This window comes from Schistocerca piceifrons, chromosome 4, assembly GCF_021461385.2.
Source record: "Schistocerca piceifrons isolate TAMUIC-IGC-003096 chromosome 4, iqSchPice1.1, whole genome shotgun sequence".
In the NCBI taxonomy this organism is placed as follows: Eukaryota; Metazoa; Arthropoda; class Insecta; order Orthoptera; family Acrididae; genus Schistocerca; species Schistocerca piceifrons.
Genome location: NC_060141.1, coordinates 139,280,289 through 139,307,066, shown reverse-complemented (window position 1 = coordinate 139,307,066; position 26,778 = coordinate 139,280,289). Strand labels below are relative to the sequence as shown.

At 41.4% G+C, this 26,778-nt stretch overlaps 1 protein-coding gene across 2 annotated transcripts in view; it reads right to left on the bottom strand.

The window, feature by feature from the left end:
• The window catches only part of LOC124795235 (zinc finger and SCAN domain-containing protein 2-like), a 193,932-nt gene that overhangs the window by 166,557 nt on the left and 597 nt on the right, over nt 1–26,778 (bottom strand). For both annotated transcript variants that reach the window (XR_007016663.1, XM_047259162.1), the window contains exon 2: nt 16,671–17,567. Coding sequence is in view for 1 of the 2 variants with exons in the window: in XM_047259162.1 (XP_047115118.1) it covers nt 16,671–17,567 (897 nt within the window). In the remaining variant the exon portion in view is untranslated. The remainder of the gene's footprint in view (nt 1–16,670; nt 17,568–26,778) is intronic.

Sequence of the window (26,778 nt, the reverse complement as noted above, 5' to 3'; positions counted from 1 at the left end):
ATCTGGTGTTCCCGTGCCCGCGCACGTTAATGACAATGTTGTGAGCTCTGTAAACTGTGTCAGCACCCCCTTTTGTAATGATAGGGTATGCCCGAGTGCTCATGCTCCTTGTGTTCCGAATGGAAAATTAACTTGCCAAGCCTGTGGCAATGAACTACGGCCATCTGCTGTCCGGCCACACCCACTCGTGCCTACAGCGCTCGTAGCGGCACGGCCCGCTACCAAGAACCAGTGTACCAATCTCGCCCATGTTAACACGTGTGCGGCCTTTACACAGCCTACGAGCGGGTGGCACACCTGTACTTCCATGCCCTCAGCGCCACAGCTTGGCCCGTCCGCCACTGCCTGCTCCGCTTCACGGACATCTGACTATTGTGCCGTGCCACGTATTGCAGTAGTCACTAACGGCACAGTTCATCAGTTACGTCTAACCGATGGGCCGCCCATATCGCAACGTCCACGCCGCCTCAAGCCGGAATTTATGAAAATTGCAAAAGAACAATTGGATGATCTGTTACAAAAGGGAATAATTGAACCTTCTTCCGGTTGCTGGGCTAGTCCTATCCTGTTTGACCAAAAGAAAGACGGTACTTGGCGTATGGTCGGAGACTATAGGCGTTTAAATGCCCGCACCATCATTGATAAATATCCGGTCCCACACATCGCAGACTTCAATCATGCGCTCGCAGGTGCAAAGTACTTCTCTGTTTTGGAGTGTAAGCATGCATTTCATCAGATTCCTATGGCTCCGGAGGACATTGAAAAGACTGCCATAACCACTCCCTTCGGGCTGTTCCAATACAAATTTAAGCCGTTTGGGTTGAAAAACGCACCCCAAACGTGGCAGCGTTTCATCAATCAAACTTTATCCCATCTACACTTTTGTTTCGTATATATGGACGACATATTGGTTTTTGCTTCTACTTTAGAACAGAGTGAGGAGCGTGTTCAAGTCGTGACAGATATTTTAGCAGCCGCTGGTGTTGAACTGAACAATAAAAAGACTCAATTGCACCAGTCATCCGTCACATTCCTAAGTTATGTTGTGTCATCGGACGGTCTGACACCACCACAGGACAAGATCAAGCCTGTTCTCGAGATGCTACACCCTCAGACCTACAGGGAATTACGCAGGTTCATCGGAACAGTTAATTATTACCGGAAACATTTGCCAGCCGCTTCTGTGGTGCAGGCTCCTCTCACAGATGCTCTCGCTGGCCCACAAACTTCTGGCACCCGCCAGGTACCATGGACACCAGACATGGACAAGGCATTTAATGAACTCAAACAGCTGTTGGCCTCCGCTGTCACTATTGCTCACCCACGGGCGGACGCCACAATGTTTATCACTACTGACGCTAGTGACAATGCTATCAGCGCAGTACTGAGTCAGACATACAACGATGTTACGACCCCCCCTGCAGTTTTTCTCAAAAAAGCTAAACAACGCACAGAAGAAATACTCAGCATTCGACAGAGAACTACTTGCAGTTTACGAGGCCATAAGACACTTCAGAACTGATGTTGAGGGACGAGATTTCTATGTGCTCACTGATCACAAGCCGTTGGTTCCTGCCATAAAAAATCCTGCGGCTGATCCGCCCCCACGACGCTTTCGTCACATCGATTACATCTCGCAATTTACAAATGACATTCGCTACATCCGAGGAGCGGACAATGTGGTCGCTGATTTTCTCTCGCGTGTTGGTGCTGTCACAACCTTAATTGACTTAACGGACCTACCTCGGTTGCAATCGGCAGACCCCGACACCATGCAGTTAATTTCAGACCACAGCTCCTCTCTCCAACCGGTACGCTCTACTTTCCCTGGCATATCTGACTTAGTGTGGTGTGATGAATCGACTGGTACATTGCGGCCATTCATTCCTAAGCCCCTTCAACGCCAGGTCTTTGACAAACTACACACATTAGCACACCCCGGTGTCAAAGCCTCCACCCGTCTGGTAGCTGAACGGTTTGTCTGGAGAAACATGCGCCGTGACTGTCAGTCTTGGGCAAGGGCATGCATGGTGTGTCAACAGAACAAAGTTTCCAGGCACACTTCTCCACCCCTTGGCTGTTTTGCCCAACCTCCAGGCCGGTTTCACCATGTTCATGTCGACCTCGTAGGCCCTTTTCCCCCCTCTGAGGGTTTCCGTTACTTGTTTACAGCTATTGACAGGATGACTCGGTGGGCTGAGGCTGTGCCTATTCCGAACATTACCTCTGAGACAGTAAGTCGAGCATTCTTAGATTCGTGGATCTCTAGATTTGGCTCACCTGTTTACCTCACCACTGACCAGGGGCGACAATTCGAGTCTTCAGTTTTGTCTGACTTATGTAAAATGTGTGGTATTGTCAAAATTCATACTTCTGCATACCACCCCCAAAGCAATGGGCTTGTCGAGCAATGGCATCGCACCCTGAAGTCTGCCCTGCGTTGCCATGACTCACTATGGACAGAGGCACTGCCCTTCGTGCTTCTTGGCCTTCGTGCAACTTTCAAGGAAGACCTCAAGGGCTCCGTAGCCGAGTTTGTATATGGCCAACCTCTGGTTTTGCCTGGAGAATTAGTCACTCCGACCCCACTTCCACGGCCCTCTGAACTCCCTTCACTTCTCGAGCGGGTGCGCTTGCACTGCAGCAAAATTCAGCTGCCACCTCCGGCTGCTCATACACCTCCGCGCGTGTACGTACCGCGCACGCTAGACTCTTGTGAGTACGTGTTTCTCAGAGACGATTCAGTCAAAGCTCCGCTTCAGTCGCCCTACACAGGTCCTCAGAAGGTCGTCAAACGCTCTGAGAATAACATGGATCTCCTCATAAAAGACTCTGTAACCACGGTCTCACTCAACCGAGTGAAACCAGCTTTCATTGAGCCTCAGGTGAACCTCCCTGATTCTGCCCCTATTTCTCCCACTCCTGCTTCGAGCGGCCATCCATCTTCCCACACCATGCATTTGGGTACTGATTTTCCACAGCGTGTTTCTCTGCCGAGCACTGCTCCTTCTCCGCATTCATCTAATTCGAGTGGCCAATCTTTTCGGGGCTTCACTCCTCACAGCCCTCGCAGTCGAACTGCCAACCACTTGGATTCTACCATTGTGTTACCATCTTCGTGTGACAGTTCTTTGTCACGCCGTTCAACCCACGCTGGCTCCTCGTTGCCTTCGGTCACGCTCCCTCGTCTGTCAGCTGATCGCCCGAGGTTGTCTCCTGCACAGTCTAGTGCACCTGCCACCCCCCTCTTAGCAGATGCTTCCCCCTGCCATGGCTTTCCCACACCTCCCTGCCTCCCTACCATTGCTCTTACAGGTGCCATCCAAGAATTCACAACACATGTGCACCCTCATGACATACATAAATTATCTGTTGTCGTAGATGGCGATACAGTGTGTGTGGTACTCGCGTGTGACAATACTGAGGGAGGAAGTGCGGAATCTCGTGTGGTGCGCCGCTTTAAATTGAGCAGAAGTGCTGCGTGTGGCAATTTGCATGCCTTTGTTAAGCCTTCTGGCAAGGTGATTCTCCGCCTGCCGGCTGACGAAGTGCTACACCTTCACTCCAGGACGGGACGTCGTCTTCAGCCACCGGCGTCACTTGCTGACTTCACTGTCGACGTACCGGGCTTCACCCCCCGGTCTCCTACCAGTCGACCACTTCCGCCTGACGTAGAAGAACTGTGCGTTACCTTCCTAACTTCTCACCCCCCCCCCCCCCAATCACAGGGACGTACTCCATACCGCGCGCGCGTGGGGGGGGGGGGGGGGAGGGTGTATGTGGCGTAGTGCGCCATAAAAATCGATATTTGTTCTGTGCGTAAGTGTGCTATCTTCGAGGAGAGGGCTTTGGGAGAGCATGTTGGACGCTAACGGCAGTTAGCCTCCGGACTTGTATCTGTGTAGACACTAAGTGTGAATAAATCTGTATATGAGAGAATTCTAGTTGTTTACCTACAACTATACCATATTCCCTCACTTCTCTTTCTGGATGGCCTGGTAAAAAGAGGAGGTGCAGCACACAGCACGTATTGGAAGAAGACGTGCACCAACCTACACTTACTTGTGGACCGCTGTCACCACTTGGGCACAGAGGAATGGCATGCTCAAGACACTATTACACTGGGCTCACAACTCTCTGACAGTGGTAGGTTCAAACAAGAACTTAACATCTGAGGAGTGGTAAATTTAAAGATCTCTCTGCCTTACACCCACTGTCAGGATACAACCAGCCAAAGGATGAGGGGAACTTAGGAGGGTGCGGCATTGTATTTATTCATTTTAGAGGTACATCATCCGGAAAGATAGCATGAATTCTCCAGAAACCGAGTGAAGACAGCCTTCTGCCCACCACTTAAAACACAAGTGCTGTTTGGTAGTGTCAAAGATAACATGAGACTACTGAAATCCAGAGTCTATCAGATACCCTGTTAATGTGGCAAACATATGTAGTTCAGATGATGCATACTGTCAAAGACTGTTGCCAAGACCACCAACAGCACACCATATTGCAGCAGCTTAACACATTGGCAGTCACACATTACCTATCAGAATCACACAAAATGGATTACGGTTGTACTAAGTTTCTGAGCCAGTTGTCTCACTTCTGCAACTGTGTCCTTCACAGAATCTATCAAGATTCAAGTAAGGGAACCACTGATCCATCCTGATAGCCTTGTCCATCTGACGTTCCATCTGCTTTGGAAGGCCACGGCACACCATTTCCTTCTCACATTTTCTCGCATGCGTGGCAACACATCCCGATAGTATCATCGATTAATGTTTTGTCCCTGTGGCACAAATTCATGATGAACCAATCCTTCAAACTCAAAGAAAACTATCAGCACGGCTTTGGCATTTGACCTGACCTGACGAGCTTTCTTTGCTCACAACCCATTGCGAAGAGTGAACCTCAGTCTCAACATCATAACCGTAGATCCACATATCATCACTAGTTATTATTCTCTTAAGGAACATCTTGTTCTCATTTGTGCGATATAAAAGCTCTTCAGAGATTGTGAGGCAAAGATATTTCTTGTCTTGACCCATGAGCCATAGGACGAACTTGGCGGCAACAAAATGCATTCCAAGATGCTTGTCAGGATTTCATTGCTTGATCCAACTGAAATGTTACACTCTTTTGCAATCTCTTGGACAGTCAATCAATGATTGGCATGCACAATTTTGTTGACATTCCTGACATGAGCATCACTGGCAGATGACGAAGGGCATCCTGAATGACGGTCATCTTTAACTTCCATCTGGCCATTTTTTAATCAGGTGAACTATTTGTAACACCAAGCATGGCTCAAACACTCATCACCATAGGCTTTCTGTATCATTTGGTGCATCTCTGTAAAGGTTTTCTTGAGTTTCACATAAAATTGAATGCAGACGCATTGCTCCTCTAATTCTGTCATCTCGAAATCACAAACTGTGCAACAAAATGCTCTACTCAATACAACACTGAACAGTAACTAACAGACATACAACAGTAAAACCTCCAGCAGTTACACATTAAACACATGTGTGTGCAAGGACAACAACCGCATTTCTCTCCAAGACATACTGGGGCAAAATTATGAACGTTCCAGAATTTTTTGAACAGATCTTGTATATTGGAGTGCGAATTACATTCAGAGTATTTTGAGTAATTAACTGTAGGATGATTTTACAATAGAACAGTCAGAAAGTGATGGCACACAGCCAAGTTAGCAGTAACAAACAAGACGTGCGCATCTTGCAGTTCCTTGGTTTAGGGCTGCTATGGAACCATGACCAGAAGGTTTTCAACTACGGATACTACATTCATGGATGATAATTTATAGGTACAGACTCCATGTAACAAGTTAGTTATGAATACAAATCGAGAGTACTTTAGTTATGTAGGTTACCACGCCAAAGTAACACTGACAGGCGCCAAGTTTTTGTTAATAACCTTCAGTTACATACAAACTTGGTCTTCTTATTGCAGTTTGGAGTAAACTGTAAGCATATGGGCTCTGATTTTAAGTCCTCTGAGGTCAAGTTTGCTACAAGAGCTACAACTAAAGTAGAGATATTCATGTTAGAGGTCCACAGAATTAGGCAGGTACACAGGTCGGAGAGATTTGTTTCAGATAAAAAATACCTAGCTACTGAAGAAAGACAGAGAAAGGGAACAGCTCTTACCTGCTGAAGGTAATCACCACTTCTGCCTGAAGTGTTTTAGAAAAACATTTGGAAATTTCATTCATGGGCCGAAGGTGAGGTTTAATTAGTTCGTGCGACAAAATGTTCTACTCAATACAGCACTGAACAGTAACTAACAGACATACAACAGTGAAACCTCTAGCAGTTACACATTAAACACATGTGTGTGCAAGGACATCAACCGCATTTCTCTCCAAGACATACTGGGGCTAAATTACGAATGTTCCAGAATTTTTTGAACAGATCTTGTATTTTGAAGTGCGAATTACATTCAGAGTATTTTGAGTAATTAACTGTAGGATGATTTTACAATAGAACAGTCAGAAAGTGATGGCACACAGCCAAGTTAGCAGTAACAGACAAGACGTGCGCATCTTGCAGTTCCTTGGTTTAGGGCTGCTATGGAACCATGACCAGAAGGTTTTCAACTACGGATACTACATTCATGGATGATAATTTATAGGTACAGACTCCATGTAACAAGTTAGTTATGAATACAAATCGAGAGTACTTTAGTTATGTAGGTTACCACGCCAAAGTAACACTGACAGGCGCCAAGTTTTTGTTAATAACCTTCAGTTACATACAAACTTGGTCTTCTTATTGCAGTTTGGAGTAAACTGTAAGCATATGGGCTCTGATTTTAAGTCCTCTGAGGTCAAGTTTGCTACAAGAGCTACATCTAACATAGAGATATTCACGTTAGAAGTCCACAGAATTAGGCAGGTACATAGGTCAGAGACATTTGTTTTGGATAAACGACAATTTAGTTACTGAACAAAGGTATGGAAAAAATGTACATGAGATCTGCAGTACAGTATTATATGTAAACATCTGATTCAGAAATAAGATTTCTGTTGAATTTTGGACAAATAGAAGGGTCATACACTAAATGACTTGAAGAATTATATTTCAAAACTTCTAATAAGATAGCTACTGTTTACTCAGAGTCTACAGGATTCTGCAAGGTTGAAATGACAGCTCACAGAACCTTAAGAAACTGAAGTAACTTAAAAAAAAAAAAAAAAAAAAAAAAAAATCCTAGTCACTACATAGAGGAAGCACTGAGTGGCACAGTGAAAGTAGATTGCTAGGTATTATAGCACTGAGTGGCACAGTGAAAGTAGATTGCTAGGTATTATACGTCTTTGAGATGTAGAAAACTACATATTCTATTTGGGTATGGCCACTAACAATCCTTTGACCATATGAATGGCCCCCACCAAAATGTGGCCAAGAGACAGATGGACCATCCATTTGCCGAACAAGCTGCCCAACACAGTGTGCTTGACTTCAATGAATGCTTCACAGACTGTGCTGTGTGTATTGTTCCCAACCATAAAGCTTTCCTGAACTGTATAGGTGCGAACCCACCCTGTAACATACTCTTCATTCCTCTAAGCCCCCTGGCCTCAACCTTTGCTAATCTCTAGACCCACCTGCCTTCTGTCTCGTCCTGCTTCCCCTCCTGCCTCACACACATTTGCTACCTTCCCCATCCCCTGATGCACCTGCACAATCCTTTCACTTTCTCTGCTTCTCTCCCTTCCCCTCCCCCCGAACACGGCCAACTGATGTTACACCTAGTAGTGCACCATGCTGTTCCCATCACATCCCAGCTCACTCCCACAAACAGAGCTACAGTACCTTTCCTAATACCACCTGGCTATCCCCCTCCCTGCACCATATCACCCTCCAGCACCACCTCAATCCACCCCAGATCACATTGCTGCTCACCACAGTCTGGCCTTGGTGCGTGGAGACAAAAGTGGCTGTGTAAGTGTGTGTGTGTGTGTGTGTGTGTGTGTGTGTGAATATGAATCCAAAGGACTCTGTCTGATAACTTACAATATGTACTCAGTTCCTTCTCTACGTGGTGAGTAGCAATTACCTATTTCAGATATTCCACTGTTGAAATTTTCACTCTGCAGTGGAGTGTGCACTGATATGAAACTTCCTGGAAGATTAAAACTATGTACCAAACCACGACACAAACTTGGGATCTTTTTACTCTTTGCAGACATGTGTTCTACTGACTGAACTATCCAAGCATGACTCATGACTCACAGCTTTACTTCCCTGCACTGTGCCTAAGCTACATCTCTGCAATACCCTTAGGAGTGCTAGAACTGCAATTTTTGCAGAAGAACTTCTGTGAAGTTGGTAAGTGAGGAGATGAGGTAAAGGTGAGAGTAAAGCTGTGATGACTGGGTTGGGAGTTGTGCCTGGGTGGCTCAGTCGGCAGAGAACTGGCCGTGACAGGCAAAGGTCCCGAGTTCAAGTCTCAGTCTGGCACACAGTAGTGATCTGCCAGGAATTTTAATAACATTTTCTTCAACTGCCCGATGATGTATTTAGCAACTCTGTCAGATGTACAAAAGGAAAGTACGTCTAACATTGACCACATCTGGAAGCGCATGTGCAGAGGGGCCACTGTTGATATTGGAAAGTGGTTATCTGTACTTCCATATTGGGGAAATATACGGCCACCCAGGACTGTACTCATTCTCAATTGGTAATGTCCAAATTTGCCTCTACTAGTGAACTACGACAACTGTTGCTGTTTATCTGGGCTGATTTGGACTCATGTTACACAGCACACATGGTTTCTGCTTAATACCTTAGCTAAAATACGCAACAACTGCATATCAATTTTCATTTGGAATTTTGGCTATTACTAATTTCCTTCAAGAACTATTATTATTTGATTTTGTGCACTAGTAGTTCAATTTTAAGTTGTTTTTACAGAAGTTTACTCTGTGCAATAAATGTCATTAGCCTTAAAGTGAGGGTTACAACAAATGTCCACACTTACGTATCTAATGTTAGTGTATGATTGGTAATATGGCTAAATACAAAACAATGTCCACAACATGAGAAAAAGAAACCTTATGATAATATCCATACACATCATTAGTGATAAACTTCACATTTCATAAATAACTAGAGATAAAACAATGAGGTGGTAGGAAATGGAATGAACACATTAAACGTGCCACGGGGGTGGCTGGGGGAGGGGGGGGGGGGGGGGGGGTTGGAAAATTTAAAATTTGTTTGGAGGATTCCGAAATCATGCAGTGTATCTATCAAGGGAACTGAATACCAAACCCTCAAGCAACCTACTCATGCACCTCACTGCAGTAATTACAGACACTGAAGAACTTCAAAGATGTGCTGCTGAGACCATAACAGGTCAGCAGGCCTATACTTTACACGAGAATGATAGTCATCGCAGTCATTAGAACAAAGGTGGAAACTGAAGAGAGTCAGAGTATCACTATTAAAAGTAGACTGCGTAACAATTCCTACTACTCCCCCTCCCCCCCCCCCTCTCCCTCTCCCCCCCCCTCTCTCTCTCTCTCTCTCTCTCTCTCTCTCTCTCTCTGTGTGTGTGTGTGTGTGTGTGTGTGTGTGTGTGTGTGTGTGTGTGTCTTTCTCTCTGTCCCTCCCTCACCAGTTATATGATGTGGTGATTGGTTACCGTTACTCCTTCCATTACGTGTATTCCACCCACTGACAAAATTTTCTTGTAAATATATGCCTCTCTTGAAAATGGGGACAATATTAGGGGAAAGAAAACTGGCGTGGATCGGAGCGTGGAATGGCAGATCCCTTAATCGGGCAGGTACGTTAGAAAATTTAAAAAGGGAAATGGATGGGTTAAAGTTAGATATAGTGGGAATTAGTGAAGTTCGGTGGCAGGAGGAACAAGACTTTTGGTCAGGTGAATACAGGGTTATAAATACAAAATCAAATAGGGGTAATGCTGGAGTAGGTTTAATAATGAATAAGAAAATAGGAGTACGGGTAAGCTACTACAAACAGCATAGTGAACGCATTATAGTGGCCAAGATAGACACGAAGCCCACGCCTACTACAGTAGTACAAGTTTATATGCCAACAAGCTCTGCAGATGACGAAGTAATTGAAGAAATGTATGATGAAATAAAAGAAATTATTCAGATAGTGAAGGGAGATGAAAATTTAATAGTCATGGGTGACTGGAATTCGGTAGTAGGAAAAGGGAGAGAAGAAAACGTAGTAGGTGAATATCGATTGGGGCTAAGAAATGAAAGAGGAAGCCGCCTGATAGAATTTTGCACAGAGCACAACTTAATCATAGCTAACACTTGGTTCAAGAATCATAAAAGAAGGTTGTATACATGGAAGAAGCCTGGAGATACTGACAGGTTTCAGATAGATTACATAATGGTAAGACAGAGATTTAGGAACCAGGTTTTAAATTGTAAGACATTTCCAGGGGCAGATGTGGACTCTGATCACAACCTATTGGTTATGAACTGTAGATTAAAACTGAAGAAACTGCAAAAAGGTGGGAATTTAAGGAGATGGGACCTGGATAAACTGAAAGAACCAGAGGTTGTACAGAGTTTCAGGGAGAGCATAAGGGAACAACTGACAGGAATGGGGGAAAGAAATACAGTAGAAGAAGAATGGGTAGCTTTGAGAGATGAAGTAGTGAAGGCAGCAGAGGACCTAGTAGGTAAAAAGATGAGGGCTAGTAGAAATCCTTGGGTAACAGAAGAAATACTGAATTTAGTTGATGAAAGGAGAAAATATAAAAATGCAGTAAATGAAGCAGGCAAAAAGGAATACAAACGTCTCAAAAATGAGATCGACAGGAAGTGCAAAATGGCTAAACAGGGATGGCTAGAGGACAAATGTAAGGATTTAGAGGCTTATCTCACTAGGGGTAAGATAGATACTGCCTACAGGAAAATTAAAGAGACCTTTGGAGAAAAGAGAACCACTTGTATGAATATCAAGAGCTCAGATGGAAACCCAGTTCTAAGCAAAGAAGGGAAAGCAGAAAGGTGGAGGGAGTATATAGAGGGCCTATACAAGGGCAATGTACTTGAGGACAATATTATGGAAATGGAAGAATTTGTAGATGAAGATGAAATGGGAGATACGATACTGCGTGAAGAGTTTGACAGCTCACTCAAAGACCTGAGTCGAAACAAGGCCCCGGGAGTAGACAACATTCCATTAGAACTACTGACACCCTTGGGAGAGCCAGTCCTGACAAAACTCTACCATCTGGTGAGCAAGATCTTGAGACAGGCGAAATACCCTCAGACTTCAATGAACAATATAATAATTCCGGTCCCAAAGAAAGCAGGTGCTGACACATGTGAAAATCACCGAACAATCAGTTTAATAAGTCACGGATGCAAAATACTAACGAATATTCTCTACAGACGAATGGAATAACTGGTAGAAGCTGACCTCGGGGAAGATCAGTTTGGATTCCGTAAAAATATTGGAACACGTGAGGCAACACTAACCCTACGACTTATCTTAGAAGCTAGATTAAGGAAAGGCAAACCTACATTTCTAGCATTTGTAGACTTAGAGAAAGCTTTTGCAATGTTGACTGGAATACTCTCTTTCAAATTCTGAAGTTGGCAATGGTAAAATACAGGAAGCAAAAGGCTATTTACAATTTGTTCAGAAACCAGATGGCAGTTATAAGAGTCAGGGGCATGAAAGGGAAGCAGTGGTTGGGAAGGGAGTGAGACAGGGTTGTAGCCTCTCCCCAATGTTATTCAATCTGTATATTGAGCCAGCAGTGAAGGAAACAAAAGAAAAATTCGGAGTAGGTATTAAAATCCATGGAGAAGAAATAAAAACTTTGAGGTTCACCGATGACATTGTAATTCTGTCGGAGACACCAAAGGGCTTGGAAGAGCAGTTGAACGGAATGGACAGTGTCATGAAAGGAGGGTATAAGTTGAACATCAACAAAAGCAAAACGAGGATAATGGAATGTAGTCGAATTAAGTCGGGTGATGCTGAAGGAATTAGATTAGGAAATGAGACACTTAAAGTAGTAAAGGAGTTTTGCTATTTGGGGAGCAAAATAACTGATGATGGTCGAAGTAGAGAGGATATAAAACGTAGACTGGCAATGGCAAGGAAAGCATTTCAGAAGAAGAGAAATTTGTTAACATCGAGTATTGATTTAAGTGTCAGGAAGTCGTTTCTGAAAGTATTTGTATGGAGCGTAGCCATGTATGGAAGTGAAACATGGACGATAACTAGTTTGGACAAGAAGAGAATAGAAGCTTTCGAAATGTGGTGCTACAGAAGAATGCTGAAGATTAGATGGGTAGATCATATAACTAATGAGGAGGTATTGAATAGGATTGGGGAGAAGAGAAGTTTGTGGCACAACTTAACTAGAAGAAGGGATCGGTTGGTAGGACATGTTCTGAGGCATCAAGGGATCACCAATTTAGCATTGGAGGGCAGCGTGGAGGGTAAAAATCGTAGAGGGAGACCAAGAGATGAATACACTAAACAGATTCAGAAGGATGTAGGTTGCAGTAGGTACTGGGAGATGAAGAAGCTTGCACAGGATAGAGTAGCATGGAGAGCTGCATCAAACCAGTCTCAGTACTGAAGACCACAACAACAACAACATAACAGGCACAAAGTTATGCCCTATGGTTTGAAATGACCTCTGTCAGCTAATATGTGAAATGCCACAAAGCATGAAGGATAACAGCTTGAAAGTAAAACTTCAAAATACAGTATCTGTTAAGAAAGACTTACAGTTTTCTGTGTACATCATTAACTGAGAGGGAATTGTGCCAGATTCAGCAAAGTAATATGCCACAGAAAACTTGATGCCACCCAAGAGAAAGAAATAATTAAATGCCATACTTGGCTTCTATGGGGTTTGTCCTTGATCAACAATTTAGCATTACTACTTTTAATAATAAACCAATATGAATTTATATGAGGTGTAGGTTCAGTTGAAAAGTGACAGTGAAACCAATAAATGTGAATGTGAAAACTGGGTTCTGATAGCTATACAGGGTTTGTCAACACTTTACAAAGTAAAACTTAATTTTCCCACAACTGGAAGAATCATCTGATTATTATAACATCTGGTACTGAAAATCAGTCACTAATTTGTCATCTTAAGAACAAAACGAAGGCCCATAATTTAAACTAACAAACAGTTACTTCCATAAGAAGGTTGAAGAGAATTCAGACTTACAAAAAAATCTATAAAAGTGAAATCTTCATAAAAGCTAAAGAAACTGAGGAAGATTTCCATCTGTGCCTTAAACACAAATCTGTAAATCTATGGCTATATTTCAAGTAATTAATTGCATTTCCTAATTTTTCTCAATTGTTTCCATCCTGGATTTTTTGTTAAATTTTTCTGATTCAAGAGAGTTTTGTTTTTATGTGTCACAACATTCTTTTCATACTTTTCTTATCTTTTATTCCCGAAACCAAAGTAACTTTTCTCTGAAACAGTCAAAACACTTGAGTATCCTCTAAGCAATAACACACTGACATAATGGGATTTAACATGATACACTACACAGAATCTGAAAACAGATATGTATCTGTCTCCCACATTCTCATTAAATCAAATAATGGAAAATCGATGATGGAATCATGACAATACTACGAAAAAGAAAGATTGCTACTCACCATATAGAGGAAATGTTGAGTCACAGAAACACACAACAAAACGGCTGTATACATATTGAGCTTTCAGCCAAAAGGCCTTTTTCTAAAGTAGACAATGCACACACATTCATACCAGCACAACTCACGCATACATGACCACCGAATATGGCCACTGTGGTCGGACTGCTAATGACAGAGCCTGATGGAAGAAGCAATCTGGGAGGTGGGGGAAAAGAGGAGGGTGGGGAGGAGGAAGGATAGCAGAGTAAGGCGTGGGGGAAGGTAAAGTGCGGCTTTTGGGAGTATGCAAGGACATGGGGTGACAGGTGCAGTTGGGAGGTTTGAGGGGAGGAACAGATATTTTGTTGGTTGTCATGCCCCTGTACAACACAGCACAGAGGTTGCAGCTTAGTTGTGTAGACATGACTCCTTCACAGGCAGCCCTGCCTTTGATGGGATAGATGATCCTTGTGACCAGACTGGAATAGGTGGAAGTGGGAGGATGTATGGAACAGGTCTTGCATCTAGGTCTACTGCAGGGATGTTAGCCATGAGGCAAGGGATTGGCAGAAGGCATGGAATAGGGGTGGATGAGGATATTGTGTAGGTTTGTTGAGTAGTGGAATACCACTATGGGAGAAATGGGGAGAATAGTGCATAGGATATTCCTCATTTCACAGCACAATAAAAAGTTGTTGAGACACTGGCGGAGAACATGATTCAATTGTTCCAGTCCTGGGTGGTACTGAGTCACGAGGGGAGTGTTCCTTTGTGGCCAGACAGCGGTACTCTGGGAAGCGGGACCTCAATGTAGAGATAATGCACAGGAGATCTGTTTCTGTACAAAGTTGGGAGGGTAATATCGGTCTGTGAAGGCCTTAGCGAGACCCTTGGTGTATCTGGAGAGGGAAAGCTTGTCACTACAGAGGCAGTGGCCATGGGTGGCTAAGCTGTATGAAAGGGATTTCTTGGTGCGGAATGGGTGGTAGTTGTTGAAGTGGAGGGATTGCTGGTGGTTGGCATGTTTGATATGGATGGGGGTACCTATATAGCAGAGGTCATCATCGAGGAAGGTGGTTTGTTGGGTTGAGGATGGCCAAGAGAAGCGAATGAGTAAGATGAGGTTCTAAAAGAATATAGACAGGGGTTCTCACCCTTGGTCCAGATCATGATGTCATCAATAAATCTGGACCAGGTGAGGGGTTTGTGATTCAGGCTGGTTAGGAAGAATGCCTCTAGATGGTCCATGAATAGGTTGGCATAGGATGGTACCATGTGGGTGCTCATTGCTGTCCTGTGGATTTGTTTGTAAGCAATGCCTTCTAAGATGATGCAATTGTGGGCGATGATACAACTGGTCACAGTGACCTAGAAGATGTTTGTAGGTCAGGAATCAGGCGGGTGTTGGGAAAAGTAGTGTTCAATAGTGGCAAGGTCATGGGCATCAGGGATGCTAGTGTAGAGGAAGGAGGCATCAATAGTGATGAGCAGGGCACTGTGTGGTAAAGGAACAGGAACTGTGGAGATTTGTGGAGGAAATGGTTTGTGTTTTCTATACTGGAGGGTAGGTTATGGGTAATAGGCTGAAGGTGTTGGTCCACAAGAGGAAAGATTATCTCAGTGGGGACACACTAACTGGCCACAAAGGGGCATTCTATGTGGTTTGGTTTATGGACTTTAGGAAGAATATAGGAGGTAGGAGTGTGGGGAGTGGTGGGGAGAGGAAAGAGATAGACTCAGTGAAGAGGTTCTGGGATGGGCTTATGGGTTAGAGGAGAGACTGGAGACCCTGTTGGATTTCTGGAATAGGGTCACTGTGGTAGGGATTGTAGGTGGATGCATCTGATAACTGGTGGAGTCCTTCCACCGAGTAATCCCTGAGGTTCAAAACCACAGTGGAGGAGCCTTTGTCTGCAGGTAGGATTTTAACGTCAGGATCTTTTTTAGGTGGTAGATTGTGGTTCTTTCTGTGGGCACAAGGGTATGTCCCATGTTGAGGGATTTGGTAAATGATAGTAAGGCAAGGTCTGAGATTCTGGAATGATAACAGGGAGTGATTTAGGGGCAGTGGGGTGGCTCAGGGTTGGATGGAGAAGCGAACTGAGTCAGGCAGAGCTCAACATTGGCTCTGGGTTGAGTCCAATTGGTAGGTTTGGTGGTGAAAAGGTGTTACCACAGTAGGGACTGGGAGACAGAGAAAATGTCTTTAACAAGTCTAGCATGACTGAATTTGGGAGTGGGGCAGGACTTGTTAAAGGCATTCTCTCTTTCTCCCAGTCCCTACAGTGAAAACACTTTGGCCACCAAACCTACCAATCAGACTCAAACCAAAGCCAATGTTGAACTCTGCCTGACTCAGCTCACTTCTCCATCCAACCCTGAGCAACCCCACTACCTGTTAACATTCCAGAATTTCTTGACCTCAAACCTTGTCTCACCATCATTCTTCAAATTGCTTAACACTGCTAACCTTACATCTGCAAGAATCACTATCCGTCACCTCAAAACAGTTCCCAACGTTACAATCCTACCTACCAACAAAGACTCCACCAATGTGGTTTTGAACAGCAGAGATTAAGTGGTAGAAGGACTCCACCAGCTGTCATCAGATGCATCCACCTAAAAACCCAGCCACAATGACCTCATTTCAGAACCAGCCTCTCCTCAAATCCTTAGGCCTAAGACTATAGTACCTCTTAAGCTCCAATGCATTACATACAAGTGAGGCTTGTCTCTAATAATGCTTATCTTGCAATTGTCAATTTAGGTATGAAAACTCACAGAAAAATTATGGTTCACAATATGATGCAGCGTATATCCATTCTGTAAATTATCAGAAACCTGCATTCTATAATTTTAAAAATCAATCATGTTATTATGTGCATTATATCTGAATAACTGTTACACCAGAAAAGAATAGAAACTAAACATTAAGCAAAAATAAAATAAAATAATTACAAAGAATAACGCCTATAAGGTACACTGTGGCAAAACTATGAAGAGAGTTGCAGTTTTTAAACCAACCTGAGTACAGATACTTTGTTGCATTGACTGCGGTTGAGATGGAATTTGTAGCTGAGGATCTTGGGCTGGATGCTTCTGTTGCTGATGTAATAATATTTGTTGCTGGTCCTGTCGTTGCTGATTAAGAAGATGCTGACGCTGTTCCTGCAGCTGAGCAGGTTGGTGCAGTTGTGTTTGACAGTGAGTATTAAGGTGGTGATGGGACTGAATTTGCTGTGTCTGTTGCCGCAGCCTTGAGGGTAGTGATGGTGGTGGTGGTGGTGGTGGTGGTGGTTGTTGTGACTGCTGCAGCTGATGGCGATGATGGTGGTGCTGCTGCTGTTGGTGGTGTTGGTTAGGAAATTGCTGCTGATAATGATGCTGCTGCTGCTGTGGATTTGGTGGTGGAGACTCCTGCTGTAGCAAAGTGTGTGGGCCTATTTGTACCTGTGACCTCGTTTGTTGTAGTGATGTCACTGCTGTTACATGTGGTTCACGTGACTCCACAGCACAAGATGGTCGCAAGTGGTTTTGTACTGGTGTTACAGGCTGTACCTGCATTGGTAAAATATGCGCAGAACCTTCGGCTCCGGCTGCAGCTGACGTAACAGAAGCAGATGGCAGTGGCCTTGACACTGACAGAGGTGCCAACAGCAACACCGGTGTTGTCAGTGTGAGTGTGGCAGTAGCGACTGGCGTCACCTGGATGGGAGAGGCAGAGGATACCGTGGAAGAGGACGTCACCAACGTAGGACAGTCTGCAGTGGATGGTGCTGTCAATGTTCCTGCAACCTTGGCCAGTACACTTTCCAGGTAGCGTTCTGTGCGTAAACTCCGCTCGCGGAACTCGAACAGTAGATCTAGCTTGTATACACATTCTTCACAGACCATCTTGGGTAATCGATCAGTACTGGCAACCTACAAAACACACATATATTACATTATAGGTATTATTTTAGAATCACTGTAGGCCACAGTCAGTTATAGCACACTCACATACAAAATGTGTAATATTTTCAAAAACAATACAGCTACACAGACTACTGTTAGCTTAAGACATTTTTTTTTTCCTTGCTTGTAACAGGATTAACTACCTTTTTGGAACTGTATCACATCTCTGTATACATAGCTCAATTATGCACTTATTGCATGTATTATTCACTGACAATCAATTTCATTTTACAAAGAGATCAGTCTCAAGAACTTACCAGTAGTATCCATCTCAACCTGTATAGCCCTTCTTACAACAGTTCTCTATATTAAAAGATTTTCCATACCCATGAAAGAATAACATCAATGATTTGACAAACAAACAGTGACATGTACCTTGCTGGAGCATTGGGGCCACAGTGGTTACTGATAGTTTGAAGCAACTTCTAAGAAATGGTCAGATAATTTAAGCAATGCGATGTGAGTTAGTTAGTTACTTACTTGTTCCATTCATTTTCACAGAGAACACTACATGGCAGACACAGTTCAAAGAGGGGCTTATGCAGGAAATAAATTTATTTTATTATAGATTGTCAATTGCTTAAGTCACACAATCACACATTCTGTCAAGGAACTTCAGATTCCAGAATAACAGGATACTCTTTTGACCACTGGTACTGCACTGACAAGAGACCAGCAGTAGAATAAGAAAAACTTTGTCTCCTCATTTTCAATGGAAAGTATTACGTAAGATCTCATACATTTGCAAATTTAGTCAAATGTATAACACCCTATACTTCGCAGGCAAGAAAACAAATTTTGGGGGTGTATAAGAAATTCTGGTTCTGTTAATCTATCAATAGCAAAAATGGATCACTTGAGAGTTTGCAGATTTCTATTATCTTTATCACCTCATTTCAACAACACTTTATTCTCCTAACTTGGCACTGCACTCAGTACACCCATTATTATTCTCATTTCAATGCTATAGGCATACCTCATAATCTTAGCACAAGTGAAATTTGTGAATGTATTGAGGGACTCTTGGTAGTGAGAAAACAGTTATCTTGGATGGAGAATCATCAAGATATGTAAAAGTAACTGTGCCCCAGAGGAGTGTGTTGGAACCCTTGCAGTTCATGTCATATATTAATCAACTTGTGAACATATTAATAGTAACATCAAACTTATCTCAGGTGATGCAGTTATCTGTAATGAAGTATTGTCTGAAGAAAGCTGAAAAAATATTAAGTAAGATCATGATAAAATTTCAGAATGGTACAAAGACTGACAACTTTCTTTAAATGTTCAGAAATTTAAAATTGTGCACTGCGCAAAAGAAAATAATGTGATATCCTATGAATATAATACAAATTAGTCACAACTAAAATCGGTCAACACATAAGAATACCTCGGTGGCACAGGGGGACACATAGATGCACTGTGTAAAAGATAAACAAACAGATCTTCATCATGCATAAAACAGCTAAGACTGTGGATGATAAAGTCCTCAGATCAATGTATTATGGACTTGTCTTCCCACATTTGTCTTATTCAGCTCATATATGGGGAAGTGCACAAGCTGGCTGCTTAAAAAGAACATTCACAATTCAGAAAAGGGCAGTGAGATGCATTGCAAAAATACCACCAAGACAGACCTGTAGGCAAGCTTTTGTACACTATAATATTATGATGGTATATTCACTGTACATATACCAAAGCATAATGGCAGTAAGGTCAAGCGATAAACACCTCCTAAATAAAGATGTACACAAACACAGTACAAGAGGAAATGAAAATTACTGCATGATAAACAGAAATCTAAAACTGTCTACGACTGCCCCTGAAGAAGCAGGCAAAAGGTTTTTATTAAACTCCCTAAAATCATTAAAAAAGAAACAGACCTAAAATGTTTTAAAAATCATCTGAAACTATATCTCACAGAGAAATGTAACAGTTTGAATGAATACTAAGATGGTGTTTAAATATGTTATATCATTACTGAAATGTACCTTTAAAAATTATCATTTCTGTATGTTATTTGGATTTGTGTCTATATATAGTGTGAAACATGTAATACCGTTGTATGCTTATAGACTATTTCTGTTTAATTATTTGTTTCATTTATATATAATGAAATCAAGTTTGATGTTGATAGCCTATTGTATTACACACCCAACACTCTCAGCTGGATTTTCAGCTGGAGTCCATGGGCAAAGAATAAATAAATAAATAATGGGACAGTCACATGGGCTAAAATATAGGTAAAAAGTGTGGCAATCTCCAGTTCATTAGTAGAACAGCTGGAAAACGCAATCTGTCTATGAAGGAGACTAGTTTATGAAAGACTAGTGTGGTATATCCTAGAATACTGTTCAAGTATGTGGGACACATACCAAATAGAACTAATGGAGGATACTGAAAACATACAACAAGGGGCATCACAGATGGTTGCAGGTTTGTTTGACCAATGGGAGAGCATCAAGGACATGCAGAAAAACTTGAACTGACAAATACTTGAATGTACAAGCAAACTATCCTGAGAAAACCTACTTAGTTTCAAGAACTAAGGTTAAATGGTGAATCTAGGAACTATAACAACTATTTACTACTCCCATGGGTATTGCAAAGACAATATTAGATTATTTAAAGGTATGCACAGAGACATTTATGCTCCATACATAAATGGAACAGAAAAAAAGTGCATATGGATGTACATTCAGATATCTACAGATTTTACTGTAAGTTTTCAAACACTAACACCTTTCTCCTACACAATAACCTGATGTTCACAATTCCCATGACTGTGTTTTGTATATTTAGTAGGAATGTGCCACCATACAATGTGGTGAATGTCAACTAGAAAAAAATGTGCTTGGATGTAAATATTTATTACTAATAGAATAAAATATACGTACTAAATGTACATAGGGTATTATTCACCTTCTCTATTGGCGATCTTTCATGAGCTGAATTTATTAGTCCGCTGACTAGTTCCCCTTGATCTCTGCTTTAACATCATATAGTTCAAAGATGTGTTTCTTAATCTCATGCCTAGCTGCTAGCTACTCCCTTTATCAAAGAGGTTATCACAAATTTTTATTTCAGTCACTTCTTTGATGGTGCTATCCAGGAAACCATTTGTCTCTTTAACAACAGATGCTTCATCGAATGCAGTGTCTGTTTTCCAGAGCATGTTCTGCTACCACTGATTTCTCAGGACACCACAGGCAAAAAGAACCTCTCATGCTCTACATGCACCGTTCAATAAAAAGTAAAGCCCGTCCAATGTAGCACTGTCCACATACGAACACTATTTTATATATCTCTGGTGTTCCAAGGCCTATATTATCTATCACAGACCTCATGAGTTGTCAAATCATTGATGGCGGCCTGAAGAAGGAACTGAGTTTATGCTTCTTTAGGAACTAGATAATCTTTCACTTACTGAGCCACAGAATGGCAAAACAACAAGCTTCTTCATGTCCTCCTCAGAGGCCTTCCACGCATGTGCCTTCTGTGAAATGGGTTGCAAAATTTTTTGTTGTAGCTGTTTTCCTTAAAAACTTTTGATAAGAGGCTCAGTTTTAGGCTCTGCAGGAACTGTGTCCAAAGCAATGTCCTCAGAGTACTCTATAAACAAGTTGGCTATAACTGGAGGATGTGTTGTGTTGCACAATGAACATCATCTTGGTGGGCTTTAATGTGAGCAACAGTATTGGTGATGCAAGCGACAAGTTCTTCACATGTAATCGTCTTTGTTGCATGCACATTCCCCTTTAACCAGCCCCATAAATAAAGGATAATGGTGTTAGGTCAGGTGACATGGCAGGCCAATTAATGGGTCTGCTACGCCCAACCCACCATTGTAGAGACATGCTATTCAGATAGTGGGATACTTGACTGGTAGAGTGAATTGGTGATTAGCATGGTGCAGGTACATCTGCCTTCGCTGGTCTAATGTCACGAGTTCTAAAAGTGCAGGTAGGTCTTCTATCAGGCAATGTGTGTATGCTTTGGCTAACATGTAACTTGGCAGGAACACAACCCTATCACTGGGTCATCATACCATACTCAGTGTTCACTGGAAACCTAACTTGGAACCTTGTTTCCCTGGTGTCATGTGGGTTTTCCAACACCCATGTATGAGAACTGCGGGTGTTCATGATACTTTTGCATGTAAATGTAGCCTCATCTGTAAATTAAGTGTATTGCACAATGTTTCTGTGTACAGCCAACAATTCACAAAATTGTTGCCGGCCTACTGAGTCACCTGGAGTCAGATGGATGGGCTGCACAAGGAATGGGTATAAAGATTTTAAACATGGCTGCAACAGCAACTGTTGAAATTCTTCACGATAAAGGATGACAGTCAAAAACAGTTGCAGTTAATAAATTTTTATCCTGCAACTGTTTTTGGCTGTCATCCTTTATCGTGAATATGCCACACTGATATTTGTGGAATATGGAGCTGACTGCTAATGCATCTTATACTGGGTACAGGTGGTGGGAATCCGCTGTACCGTTGCAATAATATTTTCCCATTCCTCAACTGATTGGACGGCCTCATGTTCTGATGTCATGTGTATAGTGGGTACTATTCCAGATTCACAAAATGTTTGAAAAATCCTAGGAAATGCTCTGGCACAGGGGATTCATGGAACAGGAAAATGTCTGTGGCATTCTCTCACAGCCACACAGGCACTGCCATTACAAAACCTGACGTAAAATGGGTATGCTCGCAGCTGTTGCTTCGGTGTGACGTAATGGTGCTGCCACCTGTTGGAGAATCCCCACACTGCTTGTAGGATGAATCAGTCATCTGTTCCACCATTATTCTGTCCACCACAGCATCTACATAGCATTTCAGCAAGTAATATTCACATTTTTCTTTATAATCATTTATGTATGTGTGCAGTCTTCAACCAGCTCCAGTTCCGTAACAATCAAAAATCGGACACACGTTTATAGGACTTTTACAGTTTATTTTCACATGTAGAATCATCTCACAAATTATGAGACATTCCTTCTGAACACCCTGTATAGTACTGTAGTGAGCACTGGTGACACCATAGACAGCAGTAGAAATTACACAACAGCTGCCACTTGACAATGGCCAGAAGCACTAACCAAAAAGCTCCAATTCACATGGTTGAAAGCTTGAAATAATTTTGTAAGTAACCAATACACAGAAAATTTGAGAGTAGAAACTGAACACATCCTCACATCTGAGGAACAACATAACAATTGTGAAATACACATAGGACTGATGAAAGAAGTGGTAAAAAAAAGAAATAAAGAGCATAATTTAAAAAATTGGAAAACACATAATAAGAACAACTGAACAGAAGCAGCCACAATGAAAACATTAAAACAAAAGTTTATAAACAATAACACTGCAAAACAAGATCAGACACTGGAAATGTAACAGTACTTATGGGCAAAGAATAATACATCACAAAAACCAAAGGATACACAAACTCCAACACAATACAAAAACTGAAATCAGATCCAAATACATGATTTCAGGCAAACCTGAAATGAACACTGAAAAACATCAAATTTTTGCTTACTGATAAACAGAAATACTACATAACACAGAAAAACCCACAAGCACCGACACTCCGCAGCCAACCATAAATACATAAGGACAGCATGCCAGTGAGATCCGTTATTAACTTCAGGAAAGCCCCAACGTATTACATAGCCAAACATCTTCCAAAGTTAACCACAAAACACTACAAAACAGAAAACAACAGAACAGTGATAAACAAAGACCTAATAGAACACATCCAAAACATACAGGTACCACACACAGCATCAATGTTTCATTTAACATAGAAAAAAATGTATAGCTCCACCCTTATCACCGAAACAATAGGCATTGTAGAACAAAATCTCACATTCTACAACCACCTCACTACAGAAACAACAAATATGTTGAGACTGTCAACCAAACAAAACTAATTCCAGTTTGAAAGTGAATACTATCTGCAAAATGATAGACTGCCCATGGGATCCCCAATAACAGGAATATTAGCAAGTATTTTTACCAGTAATCTAAAAAAAAAATCATATATTTGAAAAGATAACCAGTAATAAAAGATTTAAAATCACATATTGGTACAGATATGTGAATGACATTATTTGTCTGGTACATGAGCCAAACAAAAAAATTGATGAACTCTACTCCGAAATCAACAAAGCATATCCAAACTTAAAAGTCACAAATGTGAAAGAAAAAGAAAATCAAATAAATTTTCCTGACAGAAAATTAATAATAAAAGAAAATGGCAAACATATATTTAACATCTTCAGAAAACCAACAGCCACAGACACAATTATCCATTCCACACCTAATCATCTCCACAACCAGAAGCTTGCAGCACTATAAAGACATATGTTGCATAGATTAAACAGCATCCCATCCAACAAAAGAAACTATGAAAAATAAATTAGTCAGTCATAAAAAATGACTAGGAACAATGGGTATGACACATATGTAGTACACAGACTCAATCAAAAAATAAAAACACAAATACAAAGCAAACACATTTCCAGAATATCACAAGATGCAAGCTCACAAGCACACTCAACACACATACTACATAATGACAACATCACACAGAAAAGAAGCAGGTGGTACACTATGACTTACACACATAAATTAACACACAGAGTGGCAAACATACCTAAGCAACAGGACTTCCAAATAGCATATAAAACTATGCAAACCCTACAGCCAAACTTTAGCCAACCAACAATCGAGAGGGATGAATTCCAGGGATCAGGAATGTACGAACTTGAATATCAAAGTTGTGATGCAATATACACAGGCATAACATGCAGGAATTTTAAAATGTGGTACAAAGAACAAATCAGGTGTTGGAAGTACGAAACAAGCCATTCCACATTTCCAGAGCACTTTAAACACTGTAACCACCCTCCTGCAAACATGGGACAAGATTTTAAAATAACCAGAAAAAACAACAATGACAAATACCTTACACAAATGCAAGAAAACTTCCACATCCAGAAAGCCATTTCTGGAAATAAACACACATTTTCCGTAATATTACAAACAAATGTGTCAGTATTGCAACTATAATCTTAAGTTAAAATTTTGGAAACACGACTTACACCTTTACCTCCGTGAAACAGAATCAATGAAAAATTTTAAGTGCTTTGGAGCAATGATTGTTATTCAGCACTGAAATACCTACTCATGTCAATGCAATGCTCTCAAAAAGTATTATTTTTAGAATAAATGGTTAGACTTCCTGTCTAGCAGTATTACCTAAAGAACAAATCAACAAACATGTTTCACCATAGAGGAAAGCTTACTAGCTGTTCAGTTAGTGATGTATCCAACCTGACATTCTTTATGCGTATAAGAAAAGAAATCAGCTAACATGATCCACAACAGAGGACTTACCATCTGCTCATACCAAAAGTGTGCCTTTAAAAAGCTACAGACTAGGGCACAATAATAGAATGGAATTAATTGGCAATCCTTGATTAGCGCAACTTGGATTAAGAGAGATGGAAGTACACAATCAGCTACTTTAGGATTTATAGAAACTGAAATAGTGACATTTGTTAAGTCTGAATGTGTAAAAAGCGAATTCTTAGAGCACTCTGAATTATTCAATATAGTTGGTCATAAGGTAATATTAAATGAGCTACAGGCACTGTGAGTTAGAATGACAGCTTGGTATAAATGGTGTAAATACACAACACAGAAATAAGTCATTGCAATCTTAAAAATGAACAACCATCTATTAGTAGCTCATTGATATGTCCACCCCCAGAATTTTTTTTCTTCTTTCCGTACATCAACCATTTGGTACAATAGTATCGGACATGTCCGAAATACACAAAAATAATAATAGGAATACATATAACACATTAACAAAATAGGAAAGGGTAAGGTGTGGACCTGGCAGGGCTATAGGAGATGCTATTAAACCAGAGGAAAATAAATTTCAGTGCCAATGTGTGCAAGACATGGAGCATCCCAGTAGTTTAACTGCATTACGTGAATGTCTCTTATCAGTTTCTAGAGTTAAGTGAATGGTAACCACTGACTTCCTGGTGTGCCAGATCTAAGTCTGAGGAGCTCAATGCATGTTTGCATAACCTACTGTCATTAGCACAATTCATCATGACATGTTACAACACTCTTTACACATTGAGGTGAAGCAGGTTGGCACTGCAGTACACCACTGTAATTCAACAAGACAAAGCACTGTTCCAGTTTGATGATGTTATTTAAATGTTGTCTTCTGAAGGCAAGTGGGTTGGATGAATCTCCCAGGGTTCAATCAATATACTAAAGGTCCATGGAAGAAAATTAAATAAAATGAAGAAACTTTAATTGTGTGTTTGAAACTTCATTGAACTTGTTATCCCAGATTCAATGCAAAATCTTGTTCATGTAACACAGTAACAACGAAAACAAATATCTGAACTGTGTTTGGCCTACCCTAAAGCTACTATCTAGTGTAGGGAGACCATAACTGCAACACAGCAGTGTCTGTTAAAACATACAAAGTGCTGAAATAATAAATACACTACAAGGTGCCTACAAGTAATCAACATGCAGTAAAACTAATCTTAAGGAAAACAAGCAGCATGAAATCATCTTTTACTAGGATTAACTGTTACATTAAAAATAAATTATATTTTGGGTGTCACATGTTTTTATTTTAAACGAATAATTAACAGACACATTCCACACATACAGTTCCGTCAATGAACATGAAACAGAAGCCAAACTAAATGTCAAAATGTGCATTTTGGTAGAAAAAATAAACCAGATATCACGAACAGAAAAATCTCGCATTCAATGGGTTACCTGAAGGATTGCAGTTCAAAGAGAACCAGGTCTAACAATACTACAACACCATTAACGCAAACTTGTTCATGGTAAAAATTTTGATTATACAGACACACGAAATCATGCAGGCTATTGGCTTGCATTCTAATACTCAAACGGTGTGTACTGTAGACACGCAGCTAGTCTTGTATGTAAACAATAAACGCCGTATTGTCGTGTGCACGTAAAACAGAGCTTTCGGCACATCACAAGGTATTTGATGGGCTAACGATGAGTACTTTACGTATTCCCAAAACAAAACGAAAAATAGCTGTGAACACGTCTCACAACGAAGCATACCGATTCATGAGCTGTAGATTT